Source organism: Coturnix japonica, chromosome 1 (assembly GCF_001577835.2).
Source record: "Coturnix japonica isolate 7356 chromosome 1, Coturnix japonica 2.1, whole genome shotgun sequence".
Taxonomy (NCBI): Eukaryota; Metazoa; Chordata; class Aves; order Galliformes; family Phasianidae; genus Coturnix; species Coturnix japonica.
Window position 1 is genome coordinate 174,908,871 of NC_029516.1, and position 13,763 is coordinate 174,922,633.

At 56.2% G+C, this 13,763-nt stretch overlaps 2 protein-coding genes across 3 annotated transcripts in view; both read left to right on the forward strand.

Moving 5' to 3' along the window:
• Positions 1-393: 393 nt before the first annotated feature.
• Positions 394-6,928, forward strand: P2RY6 (pyrimidinergic receptor P2Y6). Of its 2 annotated transcripts, none has more exons than XM_015852674.2 (2): positions 394-470; positions 4,817-6,928. In XM_015852674.2, exon 2 carries the CDS (start codon positions 4,843-4,845, stop codon positions 5,827-5,829), a length of 987 nt encoding a protein of 328 aa, XP_015708160.1. In that variant the 5' UTR covers positions 394-470; positions 4,817-4,842; the 3' UTR covers positions 5,830-6,928. The 2 variants fall into 2 exon arrangements, with proteins under 2 accessions (XP_015708160.1, XP_032298205.1); XM_032442314.1 differs by lacking the exon at positions 394-470 and adding an exon at positions 3,133-3,593.
• A 2,160-nt stretch (positions 6,929-9,088) lies between these two features.
• Positions 9,089-13,763, forward strand: part of ARHGEF17 (Rho guanine nucleotide exchange factor 17) — a 39,760-nt gene continuing 35,085 nt past the window's right edge. The window contains exon 1 of the mRNA XM_015852666.2: positions 9,089-11,890. Coding sequence (XP_015708152.2) covers positions 9,104-11,890 — 2,787 coding nt within the window. The 5' untranslated portion in view covers positions 9,089-9,103. The remainder of the gene's footprint in view (positions 11,891-13,763) is intronic.

Here is a 13,763-nt window from a genome sequence, read left to right on the forward strand (position 1 = left end):
TTGTGCCACCCCAATCCAGCTGTGCCCCCTCCAGCTTTGCCATCCCAATACAGCGGTGCCATCCTGATCCCACTACACACCATCCAGATGCATCCCCTGTCATACCCCTATCCAGATGTGTTCCCCTCCAGCTGCGCCCTCCCCATCCAGCTGTGACATCCCAATCCGAATACACCACCCCTTTCCCTGCATCCCCCTCCAGCTGTGTCCTCTCCATCCAGCTGTGCCCTCCCCATCCAGCTGTTCCACTCTATTCCTTATGTGCCACCCCATTCCTTGCGTCCCCACCCAGCTGCGCTCTTCTATCCAGCAGTGCCCCCTCCTCACTCTCCACCCCCTCCCCACCCCACAGGTGCCCGGGCCGGGCGGGGCGGAGCGGTTCGGCCCCGGGGCGGATCGGGGAGGTCGGACATCAGAGGGGCGGCCCCAGATTGCGATCAGTGCTTCGCTCCCGGCGCATCCCGGCTCCGGTAAGTGCCGAGTCGAACCGAGCCGGGGAGGGTGAGGCCGGGATGGGGAATGCAGAGCCGGGAGGGGTCGGGTTGAACAACAAGATCAGATCCGGTCTAAACCGGGGCAGGATCCAAACAGACTGTGTCACATCGACCCGGCTTTGGTGGGGTTGAACGGGGCGGGATGGGGTCGGGGTGCGGATCGAGCCGTGGGGTGACACTGAGCGCGCACTCAGCCCCATTGGAGCCGTGACTATGGTGGGTTGGAGTCCTGGACTCCCCAGGTTGGGGGGCTGAGGGTAAGGAGTGGGTTCAGGGTTCCTCGGGGAACCTGGATAGGGTTCCACACCCATGGGATGGTACAGCCCAGAGCTGCCCATCAACATCTGTCACCCATAGGGAGGGGGTTGGGGTCCCCCAGCTGTGCCCTACACTCTAAGCTGGGAGCTGGAGGTGTTTTCCTAATGGGATCTGGCTGTGCTATGTCAGTGAGAGGAACACTTATATGTATTTATATATATGCAGTGATGAAGGTATGGGTGAACAGAGAGGTGTGTGCACACAGATGTGCGTCCACAAGCTTAAATTTCTGGTTATCTATAGATAGAGGTGTGTGCAATGGAGATATATTCCTGTGTACAGGAATGTGCAAGGAGATATATTCCTGTGTACAGGCACAGAGATCCATACAGATGTGCATGGAGATGTATTTGTGGGTATAGGCACAGAGGTTTGAGTAATTGAGAGTAATTGGGGGGTTGGAACTACATGATCCTTGAGGTCCCTTCCAACCCGGGTCATTCTGTCATTCTGTAATGTATATACATTGTATGTGTGTGAGCTGACAGAGCCCTATATATGCCTGCTTAGATTTGTGCAGAGGTATATACACACGCACGGAGGTATAGATCTGCTTGTGTATATATTCTTGTCTATGGATGTTTATGCACATGGGTGAACAGATGGACCCACATGTGGGTTTGTGGGTCTATGGTGGATACGTGAGCTTGTGGGTACATACCTCAGGGTTCACACAAACCCACCCCATGGCTGGAGGCTGCCAGCTGAGCCCGGGCAGCTCAGTGCAGGAGTGGCCCTATCCCCTTTTGCCACCATCCAACTCCATGGAGGAAAACAGCTGCGTCGTGTCCCAAAACGTGACGTGGGGCCGGGTTGTTTTGCAGAGCAGGAAGGCAGCCCCAAGCTATGTGTTTTCCCCTTCTCACATCTCTCCGACCTGCTTTGCCTAATCCCTGCCCCCGCAGTGCAGGTTTGATGGGTTCCGTGCAGGCACATTTGCAAACGCGTTTTGTCCATGGGATGAACTTTGTGTCTGTGAGCACATAAACTGGGTTTATTTTATTGCTGGGACACAAAACCATATGGGAGATGCCCATAGCGCAACAGAGGCCAGCAGCCCACTATGTTGCGTGTCCCAAGTCACTCTCCTCCCTACCCTTCAGGCTTTGATAAATGCAGATTTCCCCTATATTACCCATGGAGGGCTGAAAATCTGCTGAGCTGCAGCTTTCACTTCCATCATGGCGCAGACCCAGAAACCATCCCAACAGCCTCCAACAGCTCCCACTTCTCCTTCCTGCCTTTCCCTTTCCATGCAGTGCTAAATCCCACTGCACCCTGCACAGCTCCCACCCAACATAGGGCAGCCCTTTCCCCACTCGGAGTCTTAATTTCCCCGTGGGTTTTACCCTGTGCCCATCACTGTGGCATCAAGGCAGCCCATCTTTTTGGCTGCTGTTTTTTAGGTCAGGAGTGTTCCGCCACCAACCATGCTCATAACCCTGAGCACGTCCCTCTCGTACCCTACAAGTGGTGTTTTGGGGGTAAAATCTGCTCAAGAGACTGTAATGAATTTTAAAGCTCAGTTCTTGGGACTGGAGCTTCCTTGAGTGGCTTTGGGGCAGAAGGGACTTTTTGAAGGATGTTGTCGCTCATCTCGTGACTGCAGCGCTCATGTCTCACTTGCTTTTCTTCTTGGGAATTCTTCCTGGAGATGTAAAAGCCATTTCCATGGATCATCAGAGGAAAAACAAACCCCAAACCAATGTTCCATTCTCCTATTGACCCACTGACCATTGTCCCATCACCCCATCAGTCCATTGATCCACTGATCCATTGCCCAATTGGCCCATTGACCCATTGACTCATTATTCCATTGTCCCATCACCCCATCAGTCCACTGACCCATTGTCGCATTGACCCATTATCCCACTGCCCCATCACCTTCTGTCCATTGACCCATTAGCGCACTGTCCCATTATCCCACTGTCCTATCACCCCATCAGTCCATTGACCCACTGTCCCATTGTCCCATTATCCCCTTCACTCAGTGTCCCATTGACCCATTGACCCATTGTCCCACTGACCCATTGTCCCATTGACCCATTAACTCATTGTCCCATCACCCCATCAGTCCATTGTCCCATTGTCCCATTATCCCCTTCAACCAGTGTCCCATTGACCCATTGTCCTATTGACTTGTTGGCCCATTGGACTGTGCCATCAGCCTGGATCAGTGCTGTGCCAATGGGTTTTACTTGGAAATGTGGCTTATTTTTGCAAAAGCAACGAGTTGCTTGAGAGGAGCAAGGGGGAACATCTGATTCCTCTGCATGAGGCAAATTTAGAACATGGAATACACTCAGCTGCAGCAGTGTGCTCACGTCAAGCTTAGCCAAAGCTCCCTGCTCTGGAAGGGAGGTGAAACAATGCAGTAATTGCATAAGGATGGAGAAGAATGCACATCTTCAGTGCTATAACTATTTATTTTAGCAGCCTTGAATGTGGCCTGGCGTACCCATGGGTGCTTGCATTGTGGTGTCACTACTGTCACATCCCTAGGTTCCTCTCCGGGCTGAGCCCGGTGGCACATCCTCAGACATCACTTGGTGCCTGTATTTTGCATTTTGGGGTCTGGGAAACACTGTGCCCACCCTGACATGCAATGCCACACGACCACACACCACGCAGTGCTGTGCCCACGCTGCCACTTGGTTTCTGTTCCCCATTTGGCGCTTGGCTGCCACGTCAGAGTGGAAGGGGAAGTGATGCTGCAGATGCACCCAGGACCTGGAGCGAGTTGAGGGCCCAGATCCCTCAGTACTCTGAGCACCTCAGCAGGTAGGCAGAGCTCTGGGTTCCCCAAGCCCACCCCCTTCCTTTTGCAGACCATTTCCCATGGTGGTGATCCCTTGGGTGCTGCCCCACTGGGGGTCCCTAGGGAAGGCACGTGCATGGGGTACCCCGGCCCTATGCTCCACGTTCTTCCCAACCCTACACTGAGGCTTTGGGCAGGGACGGGGGCACAGGGGATACATCACCTCAGCTCTGGGGTGGCTGTTGGAGGTGGCTGAGGCTGGGCAGTGGGTGCCATGGGACACCATGGGGTACAGGGGGGTCACAGGTGCCAGGTGAGGCCTTGGCAAAGTGATGTGTCCAGGGCTGGGCAGGGGGATGGTTGCTGCCTTTTGTTGTGCTTTATTTCCTCCTTTCACTTGTCGGGTTGCAATTCTCTCTCCTGGCAGAGCCAGCTGTGGTTTCACCTTCTGTCTCAGGGACATCTTCCCATCCCCTATAAAAAGCCCCCCACCCAACAGCCCAGAGCTCAGAGGGATGGGTTCCCATCACCCACACAATTAAATCCTTCCACCACCAATCAGACACCACTCTCAGTTTCTGGATGAAAGTGCCCACAAAACACATCCGTGTCCCGCTGCTGGCGGCACTGCTTGCTGCTTCCCAACCGGGTGACTCCGCCATGGGACTTTGGCACCCCCTGCAGAGGAGCTGGGACGTGGGCTGAGCTCACTGCATTGCTAATGGCCATGCTGTCATTTCCTCTGCGTCAGCTCTGTCTGCCCAGCAAAGTGCCAGAACTGAGGGGTGGTGATGAAGGCAACTAAAATGTCTCCAAGGGCCATTGCTCATCCACCCAATAGACCCCAATTTCCATCATTCAATAGGATGATAGGGAACGGCCTCCAACTGTGCCAGGGGAGGGTCAGGTTGGATGTTAGGGAAAGTTTATTCTGTCAAAGAGTGGTGATACAGTGGCACAGCTGCCCAGGGACTGGGGGTTCACCATCCCTGGGGATGTTCCAGCAACATGGGGATGTGGCACTGAGGGTTGTGGGCAGTGGGAATAGTGGTGTGGGCTGGAGTTGAGCTTGGGGATCCTGGAGGTCTTTTCCAGCCTCAGTGGTTCTGTGATTTCATGATGTTATTATCAGTGTTGCCTGGAGATGGTGGTGGATGAGGCTATGGGGCCATACATGCCAGTCCAGGTCCATCCTGGATGCATCATACGTGGTCAAGCCACTGACTGTCCCATTTGTCATTCACAGGCACTTCACCCAGTGAAGACAGGACTATGAGCATGGCCAACTTCACAGCTGGGAGGAACTCGTGCACCTACCATGAGGAATTCAAGCAGGTCCTGCTGCCCCTGGTCTACTCAGTGGTGTTCCTACTGGGGCTGCCACTCAACGCCGTCGTCATTGGGCAGATCTGGCTGGCCCGCAAGGCCCTGACCCGCACCACCATCTACATGCTGAACTTGGCCACGGCCGACCTGCTCTACGTCTGCTCCCTCCCTCTCCTCATCTACAACTACACTCAGAAGGATTACTGGCCCTTCGGGGACTTCACCTGCAAATTTGTCCGCTTCCAGTTCTACACCAACCTGCACGGCAGCATCCTCTTCCTCACCTGCATCAGCATCCAGCGCTACATGGGGATCTGCCACCCCTTGGCCTCATGGCACAAAAAGAAGGGTAAGAAGCTGACATGGCTGGTGTGTGCTGCGGTGTGGTTCATCGTCATCGCTCAGTGCCTGCCCACCTTTGTCTTTGCCTCCACGGGCACGCAGAGGAATCGCACTGTCTGCTATGACCTGAGCCCTCCGGACCGCTCCGCATCCTACTTTCCCTACGGCATCACATTGACCATCACCGGATTCCTGCTGCCCTTTGCAGCCATCCTGGCCTGCTACTGCAGCATGGCCCGTATCCTGTGCCAGAAAGATGAGCTGATTGGCTTGGCGGTGCACAAGAAGAAGGACAAGGCCGTGCGCATGATCATCATCGTCGTCATCGTCTTCTCCATCAGCTTCTTCCCCTTCCACCTCACCAAGACCATCTACCTGATCGTCCGCTCCTCACCCAGCTTGCCCTGCCCGACCCTGCAGGCTTTTGCCATTGCCTACAAGTGCACGCGGCCCTTTGCCAGCATGAACAGCGTGCTCGACCCCATCCTCTTCTACTTCACCCAACGTAAGTTTCGTGAGAGCACCCGTTATCTCCTGGACAAGATGAGCTCCAAGTGGCGGAATGACCACTGCATCACCTATGGCTCCTAGGTGAATGAAGCCACCTTGGTGTCACCGGGGCTGGGCATGGAGCAATTTGGGTTGAAGCTGCATGGTGCTGAGATGGGGACGTGCCCAGGGAGCTGTGGGTGCCCAGTCCCTGGAGGTGTTCAAGATCAGGTTGGATGGAGCTCTGGGCCCTCGTGGGTTGGAACTAGGTGATCTTTGAGGTCTCTTTTAACCCAGGCCATTCTATCGTTCTACCATCTCCCAAGCTTCCAGACTCATTTCCATCCTATCTCCAGCCCACAGCAGTGTGGAGAGCATCCCAGCACAGGGCCCATGTGGTGTCCATTGGCTCTCAATTGCTCAATGCCATCCTGGTTTTAGCTGCCTTGTGACAAGTTTTGGTGGAGGCTGAGGCACCAATGCACTAAATGACACTGGTGGGACCGGTGTTCAAAGCTTCTCCTCCTCTAATGGGGCTGTACCATCCCTGGGAAGGATTTTTTGAGGGCTGGGAAGTGTTGCTCTGTGTTTCCCAAGTGAAACTGTGGGGCAGTTCTTGGGTCCTGAATACCAATAGCTCCCACAACCTCCATGGCTCCAGGAGAAGAAAAGTTCAGTGTCACAGATATTTCAAGAACTCCAGAATGAGGCTGGACCAACAAGAGACATGGTGTGAGACAGCACCCCCAGCCAGACTGGGAGCTGGGAAGGGGGAATGAGGGGAATGGGGACACCAGCGCCACATTTCCCACCCAGACTGATGGGTTCACACCAGCATTGCTGTCCTTGGACTCAGCATCCTCTGCCACCTCTGCCTCCCAGAACAACTGATGTGCACTCTGCAGGGTGACGGTGCATTGTGAATCCATTGAATCCAAAGCATCGTGGTTTGCTTGGGACACCGTCCAGATGAGGTTGAGCCATTGCCACCCAGACACTGGGCACTGTGGCTGTACCTCTAACTGCTTTGCCAGACTTTAACACATAGGATGTATAGAATAAACCTACCCTCCTTTTCCCTGTATGTACCCAACAATACACACGTTCCATATGCACCCATATATACAACACCCAAGCAGGGGAAGGTTGTAGCACTGCTCAGATACACTCCACTCCAAATACACTTCAACTATCCACATCATGTTATGTGTGTTCTTACAGTATGTGTGTGTAGATCTATGTGTGTCTCACGGTTGTGCAATAATCACATCTAAGTCAATTTAAGCAATTTGCTTTCAATCTCAAGAATTAGCAGCCCTCCAGACAGGATGCTTCTGCAAAGCCACCCGGCCAGGCTCCCCATTTAATCCCAATGCACTGTGTCTGGATACACTTCAGCTCTTCATTCTCTTTGCCAAAGCAAAGGGGAAGATCATGTGTTGGGAGAGGGTGCGCTTGGCTGGGATGCAGGAGGCAATGGAGGAGATGGGGTGGACTTGAGGTGGACTTGGGGACGACTGGGGGTGGACTTGGGGTGGACTTTGGTTTCCCTTTGGTCGTAGCCAATGAAATCTCTTCCAATGCGTTTTTGGGGTCTCCCATTCTCACAAAGCCATGTGATGCATTAATACGGGTGGTTGGATGGATAACCTGGAGGGGATTCATCTGTCCCCTGGTTTCCCCAGACAAAGGAGAGGAGGGTGTTGGGCTCAGGTTCGGCCACACCACCCGGACCCAGGAGAGGGCGCAACGTCTTCAGGTTTGGAAAGGGAGAAAAAAAACCCCTCCGGATTTAGGAGAGTGAACAAAAACCTTCGGATTATGGAGAGAACATCGGATTCTTGGGTTTGAGGGGATGTACACAGGGGGGTGGGGGGGCTGCAGGTAGCACTGCTTGGCCTTGTGGTGGCCACTGACGTGGGGTTGACTATAGAAAGTTCTGCAAAACGATGTTAAGGGATGTCCCAAAAGAGGCAAAACTGCCCAGATTTGGTGTTTTCCCAGGAGTTCAGATACCCCCAGGCCACCTTTGTGGGGTGTGCAATCAGACAGTGATCACCACTGAGTGCCTGGGAGAGGTTTGGGGACTCTGTGGGGACACTCCAGGCTTGGGGAAGGGTCACACAAAGAGGTCTGAGAGGTGGAAGTGCCAACTCTGTGTGTGCTCAGGGCATTCAGAGCTCAGCTGATGGGCTTCTGGTCTGCCTGGCCTTGGGGTCTGAAGGCTCCTTCCCAGATCCGTGGTGTGGATGTGATGGTGGTGGTGTTACCCTATAATGGTGGTGTTACCCTATAATGCCACCAGGCCCAGAAGGCTGCGGTGATGGGCACGGCAATTCCTGGGGGATGGAATGGAAGGGGACACTTGGAGACATCTCCTTCACTTGCAGCCGTAGGAACAGCACCAAAAGCAGAGGAAACACAAAGCTCTTCCCTAAACCGCATCCCAAATGCCAGGGGACAGCATGGGGACACCCAGCCCTGAGAACAGCAATGGAGGAAAGGGAGTGAAGGGCCGGCCCCCCTCCCACCTTCCCCCCCCCCAGGGGCTCAGGGCGCTGCTGGAGGCACTTGGAAGGTTTCCGTGCAGAAAGCAGCGTCCTTTTCGTGGTGCCACAGCAGAACAAATCGGGGTTATCCCATTCATTTTCGATTCCACTGTGATAAACCCTTGGGAGATGGAGACCAGCGCCTGTAAGCACGGAGTGCTGGCAGAGTTTGGAAGCTGAAAAGCCACGAGAACATCGTTAAGCGGGGCAGAGAGCTGCCAGGGCTCGTGGAAAGGCGGGGATGGGGCAATGTAGGAGGAATCCGGAGGGGAAGGGGGGGGGGGGGGGGTTGACGGGGGCGGAGGATGGAAGGAAAAGGGTCTCTTTTGCCTTCAGCCCCGACTTTGAACCCCCTGATGCGGTTTTCCCCGCAGAAAGCAAAACCAAAAAGTTGAGGGAGATGGAGAGGGAGGAAGGGATGGGGAGGGAGGAGGGGATGGGGAAGGAGGAGGGGATGAGGAGGGAGGAGGGATGCGGGGGGTGACTGCTCGGCCTGCTCTCCTTCTGCTGTTGCCAAAAAAAAAGAGAGAGAAGGGGGGGGGGGGAAAAAGGACAATCCGCAGCCCTGCAACCATCCCCCTCTGCAGGAGGAAACTCCGCCTCTCGGGGAAAGTTTATTTGAATGCAACAAATAAAAAAGAAGGGGGTGAGGGAAGGGAAAAAAAAAGAGGGAGGGAGGAAAAAAAAAGCTGGAAAAAAAAGAGAGAGAGAGAGAGAAAACAAAGCGGGAGGGATGAAGGCCGGCGGCGGCCCGGAGGAGGAGCGGGGCCGGGCGGTGCCGGGGGGCAGCGGGGGGCGGGCGGAGGCGGCCCCGGGGGGGGCACACAATGGCGGAGGGGGGCAGCGGCCGGGGGGCATTGCAGGGCCGAATGCTGCCCGCCTCCTCCCCGCCTTCCTCCTCCTCCTCCTCCTTCTCGTTCCCGGCTAGGAAAGTTTCTCCACCGCCGAACGCCGAATCGCCGGGCCGGGCGTTCCGCAGCCTGGCCCCATCGGTTCGTCAGCTTTCCCTTCGCTTCGCCGAGCCGGAGCCAGCACCGGGCCCGGCCCATGCCGGGACGCCGCCGCCGCCGCCGCCTCCTCCTCCTCCTCCTCTTCCTCCTCCTCTACCGCCTCGGGGGCCGGCGCTGAGCGCGGAACCGCCGCCGCGCTGGCCCAGCGTCCCGGCGATGCGCAAACTCTTCGGAGAGAACGGACGGCGCTCCCCGGGATGCGGAGCCGGGAGCGGCTCCGGTCGGGCATCGCAGCCCCCTCCGCCTCCGCCCCGCAGCCGAGTCCCGCACCCCGCTCTGCGAGCTGCCCGCGGAGCTCCGCCGGGGCCCGGCCCGCATTCCTGGCATAGCTCAACCCACCCTCCTCCTCCTCCTCCTTCCTCCTCTTCTTCTTCCTCCTCGTCCCGCAGCCTGGAGGAGCCGCGTCGGGGTGTGGAAGGTGAAGGGCGAAGCTCCCAACGTTTGGCCGAGAGGGACGGAGAGGCTCCGGGCAAAGCGGGGAGCAGGCAGCCGCTGGCCCCCGCCGGCCCCGTGGTAGCCCGCGTGGCCAAGGTGAACCTCCTGCCCTTCGGCAGCCCCGCCGGGAGCCGCTATGCCAGCAGCGAGACGCTGAAGGAAGAGGAGCAGCCGTCGGGCTGCTGGGCGCTGCACGGAGGACGCCGATCACCCGCTTTGGGGCCGAGCGATGGGTTGGCGTGGGGACAACCCCAAATCCGAGCCCGGCCCAAGTTGCCTTCGGGCATGGCCAAGGTGAGTGCGGATTTGGGGAGCGATGCTCTACAGCTGGTGGGAGACCGCGCTGAGCACCGCAAGTCTTTATCCAACCCTGACATCGCCACCGAGACGTTGACGCTGCTCAGCTTCCTCAAGTCGGACCTGTCAGAGCTGAAGGTGAAGAAAAAAGGGGTGAGGATCGGTGAGGCCGCAGCCTGTGACATCCCTACATCCAACCTTCGGGCCCGCAGCTCCACTCAGCCCTCTGGCCGCTGGGCACCGGGTGAACGGCCCACCCTTAAGGACCTGACGGCCACGTTGCGTCGCGCCAAGTCCTTCACCTGCTCAGACAAGTCAGGTACGAGACGGCTCTTCCTGCAGAGCGCCATGAAGCAGAGCTCCTCCGAGCTCCTCCTGGCCTCTGCCAGCAGCCACGATGGTGGGAGGCTGGGGGATGAGGAGGAGGTGCTGCCCGTGGTCATCCAGGATCAGTACATCCAGGAGGCCAGGCAGGTCTTTGAGAAGATCAACAGGATGGGCTCCCAGCAGGACTATGGCTTGACAGCCGAGCAGAAGGACAGTGGAGGTGTGGATGGAGCCGAGGAGGTGGCACCGATGGCAGGGATGGACGTGGCCCTTCGGGGGCAGCCAGTGGGCACCCAGTGTTTGAAGAAAGTTGAGTTGGAGGAGAGCGTCTCTTGCAGGAAGTCCATGGAGGAGCTGCTGGGTCATGATACAAGCGTGATGGATGAGGGTATTGTTACAGAGCCGGAGCCGGGGCCCACCAGGGTGGCCTTGGGGGACCTACATGAGACCTGGCAGCTGCATGACACCAATGTCAATGCCACTGAGCCACCTCCACCCCCAGCTCCGGCTGCAGAGGATGCTCTGCCCTGCAAGGCCCAAGCACCATCAGAAGCCCCGAGCACACCCAGCAGTTTGCGGCGCCGGCGGAAATTCCCCTCAGTGGGCACCAATGGGGTGGAAAGTGGCATAGGGGAGGGTCCCGGTGAGCCCTACCGCTCTCTGAGTGACCCCATGCCCCACCGGCGTTGTCCGGTGGCGGAGGAAGCAAAGAATTTCTCTGTTGACAGTAACCTGTTGGGTTCATTGAGCTCCAAGGGTGGCATCCCCCAACCCTCAGCCATCGCACTGGCTGGGCATGCAGGCAGTGCAGGCAGTGACCTGTCCCTCTGCAGCGATGGGCTGCGAGATTACAGCAGCCTCATCCAGACCATCGTCAGCCAGCCTGGTGCCATGGATAAAGTCATCGATGAGAAGGGCAATGGGAAAACCATCAAGAAGAAGTCTCTGAGTGATCCCAGCCGCCGTGGCGAGCTGCCGGCGGGCGCCTTTGAGGGACCCAGCGAGGCCATCAGCGAGCTGGAGGGCAGCATCCCACCATCCAGCAGCGAGCCCATCCTTTCGGAGCAGAGAGCTGTCCCTGTCTGTCCACAGGGTGTTGGACATGGCTACGGCTTTGACCCCAAGCTGGCTGAGGTGTTGTCACCACGCGGCGCCCGCCGGAGCTCCAAGAAGCGCAGCAGCCGCGTGTCCCACCAGGAGAACCAGGTGGTGCCCACCACCATGGCCAGAGCCCGCCCAGCCACCAAGCACATACGGCACACCAGCGAACCTGCCACCTTCATCCCCATCACGGTCCCCGAGCCACACGCTGGCCACCATGCCCAGCACCCCACACTGGAGGCCACCCATCCCCCTGTCAAGTCCTTCCCTGCCCTACAGCCGCCATCACTGGAGGATGTTACCAAGCGTTACATGCTGGCCCTCAACTCCAGTGATACGTCCCCCAGCCCTGGGGATGGGTCCCGCTCCTCACCTGTGACACCCACTGCCCCGGAACCTGCCAGGTGCCCACGGCAGCCTGACCCCAGGAGCAAACCCCAGGTGGTAAGTGCACACTGTGCCCAAAATTCCGGCACTCGGTGACATGTGAGAAGTTTTGGGGTCTCCTCCCCATTGCGTGTCTCTCTTTGGCACCAAAGCCTTCTCATTGACATGGGGAAGTGCTGTGGAATGGCCAAGAGTTGGGTCTGGCCTTTCCTGGAGAGATGTTGGTCCTGGGGTGGACAGGTTTTCAGAACAAGGTGATTTTGGGGGTGGAAGCAATTCCCAAGCAGGTGATTTTGGGGTGAGAACCAAGTGATCTCTGGGTCAAACAGCACCAAAAGGCCATGGGAGGCAGTTCTATCCTCATGATACGTCCCCCAGCAGTGCGCTGTAGGGTCCCCATAAATGAGTGTGCTCTTGGCCAGCGATGGGTAATTTTGTGCCTGAAATGCTGAATCAAAAGTTGCATTTTTCCCTTGGCAAAGGGCTTAAATTGCCTTTTTGAACATTATTTCTGCTGTTCTGCCCCATTGAGCAAACCTGCACTTTCCACCCCAAAAATGCCTTGCAATTGCTCTGCATGGGAACGTGCTGAGCACAGCTTTTCCACTAAAACTTTGCAACTTGAGGCTCACTGGTGACCGTGCTGAATTACAGCTTTATACAGAAATTTTCATTTCTAAGGATAAGGAGAAAAAGTGTGGGGAGAAAAAGGCAATTGTACATGCTGCAATGTAAGAGTTTAACCCCGTTTATTAGGGGCTCTGAGGTATGGGTTTTTGGATACGGGAGCATGGATAGAGAACGCAAAGCTGCTGGAAAAGTGATGCCATGCTTGCAAGCACTGCCACCTCCTACACCCATTGGGCTTTTAATAACTCAGCACGAGTCCTCGTGGGCTGAAATCCCCACATGGCACCAGGGAGAAGCCCAGAAATACCCGAGCCCCATTTGGGTGGCGATTTATTGCAGTGAGAGGATGGGCCATACAATTACTTGCAAAGCCTCCAACAGACAAATGAGGAGTGCCCAGGTAGCATAACCCTCACGGTCCACACTGAGATGCAAAATGAGGATATGTGTGTGAATATAACAAAATTCATTTTTCCCCCATTTTCCTCCCTGAGCATCCCCAGGCTGGATGTTTGGGTTCCCACTGTGTTGTGTTGGAATGTCCTTTGAGTTCCCACTGGGTTTTGTTGGAGTTCCCTTTGGGTTCCCACTGGGTTGTGTTGGAGCATCCTTTGGGTTCTTGTTTCCTTTGAGTTCCCATTGGGTTGTGTTGGAATTTCCTTTGGGTTCCCCTTGAGTTTTGCTGGAGTGTCCTTTGGATTCCCACTGGGTTCCCTCTGGGTTCCCGTTGGATTTTATTAGGGTTTCTTTGGGGTTCCCATTGGGTTTTTTTGGTGTGTCCTTTGGGTTCCCACTGAGTTGTGTTGCTGTTCCTTCTGTATTCCCAATGGGTTTTGTTGGAGATCCCTTTGGATACCCTTGGAAGTTTCCTTTGGGTTCCCATTGGGTTTTGCTGGAGTTCCAGTTGGGTTCTCATTGGGTTTTGTTGGAGCTCCCCATCCAAGAACCAATGTTGTTCCAGTGTCACATGTACCTCGATGGCACACTCCAGGGCTGCAATAAAGGACAGGCAATCCCCTCTTGGACACATCATGGTTTGGGTTGGGAGGGACCTTAAAGATCATCTGGTTCCAATAATACCCTGGCATCTTCTTGGCAAATCCAATGGATTTTCTCTTGGATGGCTGCCATATCCCCATGATGTCAGGGTTGGAGGGTTCTCCACAGCCCCCCAGGTATGGGGGACAGCAGGACCCCCACCCAGGGACACAGGATTTGCTGAACCTGCAGCCATCCCATGAATCCATCCTCGCTCCTGCGTTGGGTTGGAGCTGCAGCGCCGGCTTTGATCCATGCCCTT

Bases quoted from the DNA above. Each gene is read 5' to 3' on its own strand.
- P2RY6 (XM_015852674.2), top strand. From the start codon at position 4,843: ATGAGCATGGCCAACTTCACAGCTGGGAGGAACTCGTGCACCTACCAT.